This window comes from Brachyistius frenatus, unplaced genomic scaffold (genome assembly GCF_029030835.1).
Source record: "Brachyistius frenatus isolate BFR_SWC_R1_liver_20210118 unplaced genomic scaffold, ASM2903083v1 Contig_171, whole genome shotgun sequence".
Taxonomy (NCBI): domain Eukaryota; kingdom Metazoa; phylum Chordata; class Actinopteri; family Embiotocidae; genus Brachyistius; species Brachyistius frenatus.
The window spans coordinates 792,501-800,772 of record NW_027210770.1 but is presented as its reverse complement, the minus strand read 5'-3'; the positions used below and the strand labels follow the sequence as shown (position 1 = coordinate 800,772).

General features: G+C 42.0%; 1 protein-coding gene across 1 annotated transcript in view; it reads left to right on the top strand.

Moving 5' to 3' along the window:
• Positions 1-6,531: 6,531 nt before the first annotated feature.
• Positions 6,532-8,272, top strand: part of LOC138632027 (single-minded homolog 1-A-like) — a gene marked incomplete at its 5' end in the record, with an annotated part of 3,740 nt that continues 1,999 nt past the window's right edge. The window contains one exon of the mRNA XM_069717282.1: positions 6,532-6,714. Within this exon, the coding sequence (XP_069573383.1) occupies positions 6,532-6,714 (183 nt within the window). The remainder of the gene's footprint in view (positions 6,715-8,272) is intronic.

The window sequence follows — 8,272 nt, the reverse complement described above, 5'->3', positions numbered from 1 at the left end:
GTAGATAAGTTGTTGTGAGGTAGATAAGTTGTTGTGACGTAGATAGGTTGTTGTGAAGTAGATAGTTGTGACGTAGATAGGTTGTTGTGACGTACATAGGTTGTTGTGACGTATATAGGTTGTTGTGAAGTAGATAGGTTGTTGTGACGTAGATAGGTTGTTGTGACGTAGATAAGTTGTTGTGACGTAGATAGTTGTGAGGTAGATAAGTTGTTGTGAGGTAGATAAGTTGTTGTGAAGTAGATAGTTGTGAGGTAGATAGGTTGTTGTGACATAGATAGTTGTGAGGTAGATAGGTTGTTGTGAGGTAGATAGTTGTGAGGTAGATAGGTTGTTGTGACGTAGATAGTTGTTGTGAGGTAGATAGGTTGTTGTGAGGTAGATAGGTTGTTGTGACGTAGATAGGTTGTTGTGAAGTAGATAGGTTGTTGTGACGTAGATAGGTTGTTGTGACGTAGATAGGTTGTTGTGACGTAGATAGGTTGTTGTGAAGTAGATAGGTTGTTGTGACGTAGATAGGTTGTTGTGAGGTAGATAGGTTGTTGTGAGGTAGATAGGTTGTTGTGACGTAGATAGGTTGTTGTGAGGTAGATAGGTTGTTGTGAGGTAGATAGGTTGTTGTGAGGTAGATAGTTGTGACGTAGATAGGTTGTTGTGACGTAGATAGGTTGTTGTGAAGTAGATAGGTTGTTGTGACGTAGATAGGTTGTTGTGACGTAGATAGGTTGTTGTGAGGTAGATAGGTTGTTGTGACGTAGATAGGTTGTTGTGACGTAGATAGGTTGTTGTGACGTAGATAGGTTGTTGTGAAGTAGATAGGTTGTTGTGAAGTAGATAGGTTGTTGTGAGGTAGATAGGTTGTTGTGAAGTAGATAGGTTGTTGTGAAGTAGATAGGTTGTTGTGAGGTAGATAGGTTGTTGTGAGGTAGATAGGTTGTTGTGACGTATATAGGTTGTTGTGAGGTAGATAGGTTGTTGTGAGGGAGACAGTTGTGAGGTAGATAGGTTGTTGTGAAGTAGGTAGATAGTTGTGAGGTAGATAGGTTGTTGTGAAGTAGATAGGTTGTTGTGAAGTAGATAGGTTGTTGTGAGGTAGATAGGTTGTTGTGAGGTAGATAGGTTGTTGTGAGGTAGATAGGTTGTTGTGAGGTAGATAGGTTGTTGTGAGGTAGATAGGTTGTTGTGAGGTAGATAGGTTGTTGTGAGGTAGATAGGTTGTTGTGAGGTAGATAGGTTGTTGTGAGGTAGATAGGTTGTTGTGACATAGATAGGTTGTTGTGAGGTAGATAGGTTGTTGTGAGGTAGATAGGTTGTTGTGAGGTAGATAGGTTGTTGTGACGTAGATAGGTTGTTGTGAGGTAGATAGGTTGTTGTGACGTAGATAGTTTGTTGTGAGGTAGATAGTTGTGAGGTAGATAGGTTGTTGTGACGTAGATAGGTTAGGTTCTAGCCCCGCCTAAAAAAAACCTGAGCTGAAGACGGGTGAGAAACTGTTTAGTGGTCCAAGTCCACATTTCAGTGCAACAAAGTTTCCAGCTTTGCACATGCTTTCAGCAATTCATTTCACACGTATATAATGTACTGAGAAGCAAATCTTGGAATTTGCTTTACAGCATCTTTAATGAGTCGGTGTGTTCAGGACGTGGTGCTGCTGCTCAGTGTGAAGACTCAGTGACACAGACACCCTGTTTGCTTTGTTGCTGTCAGCGGTGCCATGAAGCTGGTGATGCTTTCAGAGGACCGGCTGACAACAGAACTCTGTTTGATGCTGTTAACTTTTTGGTCCTTTATGAAGAGTGTTTAAAATGTCTTCATTGTTAAAATAGATGTTGAAGTCTACTCTACTTTAATTAATTATCCCTGACTTTATTGCATGTCTAAGAGGGATCAGTGTTTGTCGGATGGGTTTTCTCTCTGGTTGTCTGAGACGCGGTCACATGACCTGCTAGCACACGTCACCCACTGTCTGCAGATATGAGGACGAGTTGGTGAGCTGAATAAATACAGAACATAGAAACACTAAACTGCTAAGCCAGCTCAGTCTGGTTGGAACTAAGATATCTGATGAACAAAGATATCTGATGAACAAAGATATCTGATGAACAAAGATATCTGATGAACAAAGATATCTGATGAATAAAGATATCTGAAGAACAAAGATATCTGATGAACAAAGATATCTGATGAACAAAGATATCCATGGACTCATGTGTTTTTAACATTTTAGCTCCGTGTCATGTGTTCAAACCAAACCGGTCCAGCTAGCCTCCTCTAGGACTGTAAGTGCGTGACTATCCGTGGTGTTACGGTACGGGTGCTCGGAGCGACCAAAAAGGACCAAAAGAGACCCGACTTCACCAAATGGGTCATTTAATAGAACTAGAACAAGTAGAAACTACATTATATTGATGAGCAAGTTAATGATCAGATGGCACATGAAGCGCTCAAACATGTTTCATAGCGTTCATGAATCAATCTGAATACTGCAGGAAAAAAACATCTGTTAAACCTGTGAGCTTGTTCTCATCACCATTAGTCCACTTTCATTATTGATGCTGATTAGTGAAACAGAACATTTATTTATATGATACCTTTAGTGTATGTATATGTACAGGTGTGTGTGTGTGTGTGTGTGTGTGTGTGTGTGTGTGTGTGTGTGTGTGTGTGTGTGTGTGTGTGTGTGTGTGTGTGTGTGTGTGTGTGTGTGTGTGTCAGCTCCGGTTCACACAGGTCTCCATCTCTGAGCTGTGATGAGATAATGAGTGTTGGTACGAGAGATTTACACAAACAGTAGCTGTGAAGTAATTAACTGGAGGTTAATTGGAAACCTGACACCTGTTGTTTGCTGGGTTTTTCAGAATTTGGCAATTTAACGTAAGTTTGTCAAGTCATATTCATATTCTGATTTCTTCATTGTTATTGTTTTAGACTGAGCTGGAAACCAAAGAGATGATGATGATGATGATGATGATGATGATGATGATGATGATAAGGAGGAGGATTTATTTTCGGGATACCAGAACTTGTGCTTTTCTACCTTTCGTGGCAGTAAACGTTCCTTCAGCGTCCCTCCTGCATGTTAATGATCTCAGACTGTCCTCGTGTGTTAGCTGCTACATGCTACATGTCTCCTGGTGGGGTTTACAAACAATCCTCCACCAGAACCAGGCTCAGAGGTGAGCGGAGCATCTGAGGGGAGAGCAGAGAGAGAAAAGCACAGCATAGAGATACAACACATGAACTGTTGGTGGGCCGACAATCACAGAGCAGAGACATGCAGCTCCGTGACGGGACATCTACAAAAGAAAGAAGAGAAACTACGTTAGCAAAGGAACTGAATGGAGACAACAGATAATAAACAGAAACTATTGGAGAGAAGAAGCTTGAAGTTAATGAGATGTGATGGTGAGATATGAGCTATAGAGAGTTAAAGAGTGAGAGGAAAGAAGCTCAGTGTAAAACGAGGTTCCCCAACAGCAGAACTGAAAGATAGTTCAGGTTCACCTGAGCAGCTCTGACTATAAACTTTATCAAAAAGAAAAGTTTTGAGTCTAACCTTAAAGCTAGAGAGGGTTTCTGTCCCTCGAACACAAACTGGGAGCCTGAAAAGTGAAGCTCCGCCTCCCATTCTACTTTTGGAAACTCTGGGAACCACAAGCAGGTTGAGAGAGAAGATCTCTGACAAGATGATGTGGTTCTATTAGATCTATCAGGATGATGTGGTTCTATAAGATCTGTAAGGATGATGTGGTTCTATAAGATCTATCAGGATGATGTGGTTCCATAAGATCTAATAGGATGATGTGGTTCTATAAGATCTGTAAGGATGATGTGGTTCTATTAGATCTAATAGGATGATGTGGTTCTATAAGATCTGTAAGGATGATGTGGTTCTATTAGATCTATCAGGATGATGTGGTTCTATTATATCTGATAGGATGATGTGGTTCCATAAGATCTAATAGGATGATGTGGTTCTATAAGATCTGTAAGGATGATGTGGTTCTATCAGATCTATCAGGATGATGTGGTTCTATCAGATCTATCAGGATGATGTGGTTCTATCAGATCTATCAGGATGATGTGGTTCTATAAGATCTATCAGGATGATGTGGTTCTATAAGATCTCTGAGGTAAGGTGGAGTCTGGTCATGAAGTGCTTTGGAAGTTAGATTTTATGATCCCTGGTGTTCATGTTTCTGAATGAACGGGACTATAAAAGCCTCCGTTCAGAGAACAGCTTGACACACATTTCTTCCGCCTCCTACATCAAATCCACAACAGCTTTGTGTTTATGGCCTTTTAATTGATAGCTTGTAAACTTAATGAGTGTTTATGGGCTCCAGTTTGCTGTGAGGGGAATGAAGCCCGGTTTCCCTCCTCTTCTTCTCCTTCTTGTGCTTCTTTAAACACTGTGAGGACCAAACCATGCTGTGATGCTGAAATGAGGCAGAACACAGGAACACACGGGACAAAAGCCCGAGACATTCAGGAGGTGGGCTGCTGTGTTATCAGGGGAGGAGGCGGTTTGTTCAGTAGCTTTAGTGTGTGCAGCCGTGGATAAGACAGGTGACGAGGGCTCTTCACCCGCCGGTGACCTCCTGCTGTGTGTTCAGCTCTGATAACCTCTCCACCTACTCCTGACGGTGATTTAGAAATCCTTTGAATGAAGGAATGTCTGCAGCAGAAGCACGTAACACGTCTGACTCCCACCGGTCACGCTGTGTAATCAGTGATTGTCAGTCACACACACACTGTGACCACTGAAATACAAACACTTTCATCGATACGTCACATTTGGACACATTTAGGGAGATAAAGCTATTCCTTTATAACCAAACAAAGGAAACACCAATCAGCAACCAGCAGTGACGTCATCGTTGGTTTGTGAATGTTATGAATCCTCCAGTTCAGATTCTGTCCGTCACCATCTTGTTAGTTCGGAGAGGTTTGGAGCAGGAAGTGACCATATTTGGACGAGCTGGGGGAGGAGCCAGAGGTGGATCTGACCGATCTCATTGGAAACCTGACAATACTACGTCCCGCCCACCGATAGCTGTAACCTGACTGCACCACAAGCCTGTCAATCAAACAGACACGCCCCCAAAAACAGGTCTTCTTGAATCTTCTTTTCTAATGAATGAGGGATTATTTTCAGATGGACCTCCAGAAAACTAATAAGAAGGAGTGACTTTAGCTAACAACACCGAGATAACTGATGGACACATTTTATTCACTTTGGATTTGATGAGAGAAGTTGAATGGGAGTCTATGGAGCCGGAGGCTTTTTGGAGCCGACTTCTAGTGGCACTTTGTGGTATTGCAGCTTAAGATACTTCTGCATCGGAACCATTTTTCAGACCTGGAAGTTACGAACACTTTTATATTCAGGATGGTCGGGCTGCTTGTTTCCTTTCTCTTAGAAGCCTTTAAGTTGTCATCTGCCCAGGCCTCTAAAAATTGAAAAACATTTCAAATTGAGTTCATGAAATTCAGATTCAGTTGGTGTCTCACATCCGGGTCAGAATTAAACATTCAGTTTCAAGTTTATTGAAATTCAGTTTCAAACTAAAATGTATATTTCAAGTTGAGCAATTCGCATTCAAATTTTTAAAGCAATTATTCAAATTTTGCAATTACAAATTACAGAGTACATATTTCTGCCCATAAACGAAGCTCCTCAGAGGTGGAGGAGCTTCGTTATTGAGGATTTTCTGCATATAAATTATGTATAAAATGGAATCAGTGTGTGTGTTTCGTTGTGTCTATCACACCACAATATTGTCCATGCTGAGTCGGGAGGTGGACGTATTTAAATATTCATATTTAAACTCAGCCTGCAGATGATTTACAGCGTCAAGGTTACAAGAGCAGTACTTAGTGAATGTGATATTTAACTAATGCAGATCCCATGAAATGTGTGAATAAATGTCTGTGTGGAGAGAGACGGAGACAGGGGGGGTGTCCATGGAGGACGGATCACTGTTTGTCTCCAGTAAACCCTGTCCTGCTTCTCTGTTGTCTCAAACTTGATTCATCATCCATGGTGAGAACATGTTAGTAGGAAATCAATTCCCATCTCCCAGCAGTGAGACGTCCAGGCGTCTCCGCCGGTCCTGATTTATCCCGACACAGCCTTTAATCTCACTGCGTGTTTGATTGGACGGCTCTGCCTCTGTAGAGTGTTTGTTGAAGGCTTCGCTGCAATCCTTCTGGTAAAACAAGCATCCCAACAGCCGCTCGGCCCTCTCAAGCACACACACACACACACACACACACACACACACACACACACACACACACACACACACACACACACACACACACACACACACACACACACACACACACACACCGCTCCACAGGCTGGCCCCTCTCAGCACTCGATGAGGATCTAATTGCTAAACAGATGTTAATGTGTTTCTGCACCAAGAGAAAAACCAAACATGATCTGTTTGTGGTCCTTAATAAACATCCAGGGATCTCTGCTTGTAAAGTCAACATATCTACAGCATGCAAATACAAACGTGAATTTATGCTGGTTTCTTCAGGGAGACGGAGTATAAAGGCCTGCAGCTCTCTCTGGACCAGAACACCTCCAAGACCTCCTTCCCCTACAGCAGCAGCAGCAGCAGCCTGACGGAGAGCTGCCGGACGCCCCGGAGCCGAGTGGCCCGACCCAAAACCAAAGCCCGGCTCTCTCCGTACACACAGGTGAGGAGCTGTTCTCCGACGGGACTGAACACGGTGCTCTCAACTGATGGGAAGTCGTTAAAAACACACAAGGAACGAAAAATATAGAAGAATGTATTTATTTAAAGCATAATTAGGATTCATAAATACCAAAATATGCAACATAACTTTGAGCCCACTTACGGAAACACTGTTTAAATCATGTTAACACCAAATCAACCTTTTCCAAAAGTTCCTTTTTAGGTTCCCAAAATAAACTATTATCCAAATATATTGGTTCCTGAGTTCTCCTTTAACAGCCCAAAATAGTCTTTTAAGTCCTTTAAAGATCCGGCAAACAGAAAAATCCACCGAAAACACAGTCGATCCTCAATTAAAAATAAACCCCGAAGAATGTGATCGCTTATTACACAAAAACATGAGAATATAAGATTAATTATTGTTGTGGTCTCACCTGACCATGGAGGAGGAGGACAAGTGTCCACGCCGCCGTCCCTCCGTTCATCCAGGATGGCGGCGACAACGCAACAAACCTCTGTGTTCACCAAAATGTTTTAAAGGTCAAATGTTAATTTGGGACAGTAGATGCAACCTATGGAAGTGTCACAATAATTAGTGAAAGGACAGTTCGACATGTGCAGTGGTTGACGTCTCTACGGCAACGTCCACTGAAGGGACTCAGACCATCAGAGGTTGTAGATCTGGAATCCGGTCTGGCAACATGTGAGGGTTTAAAGATGGAGGACGGATGTTAGTGCTGCAAACACTGATCACTGCAGCTGTAACATCTGTAATAATCCCTGCTGCAAGAACAGCAACTCAAAATAGAGACAGGAAGTTGGTCTGAAAACTGGAAAAATATGTTTATAAAAGAATATTTGTAGTTTTTCAGTGTCACTCTGAGACAGGAAATTCATCAGTTTGGAAATATTGGAAGAAGATTCCTCTGAAGAGTTTCTGTCCTATTTTTAAGACCACTGACCGAGGCAGCAGTAACTAACTGTTACTTGACATTTCAGTGTGGTTTCAGTCAATTTGCTTCATTGTTGTGGAGCTGTTTCTTCTGTAATGTATGAAAAAACAATATTCCTGCATCACATGATCTCAACAGTTGGCGCTTTGCCAGACTTTCCAGTCTGTCGGTGTTTGTGGTGCCTTCAGCTTGTTTTTACGGCTTCAGTAGTAAACATAGAGATAACCAGCACATACACACGGACAGTATGGAGGATCTATTGTACATGTAGTAAACACACATTCACACACATCTTTGGAGCCAACCTGTAGTCACTGCAGCTGTTCCTCAACACCTCACAGAAATGTTTCTTTTTCCCTGAGTGTGATGCAGGTTTTATTTATTTATCTTCCACCACATCATGGTTTTATTTCTGTTCTGTAAAACATTTGAAGGTTTCAGTGAGAGGTCCCTCTCGTTATGAAAGTACTGTACCAGAGAGACTGCAGCACTTACAGTCACTTCCTGCTTCTTATTTTGAAATATACGGATGCCACAGGACATTAGTTTAGATCATGTTGAACCACAGACTGAATATAAAAGTGTTCATACCTTCCAGGTCTGAAA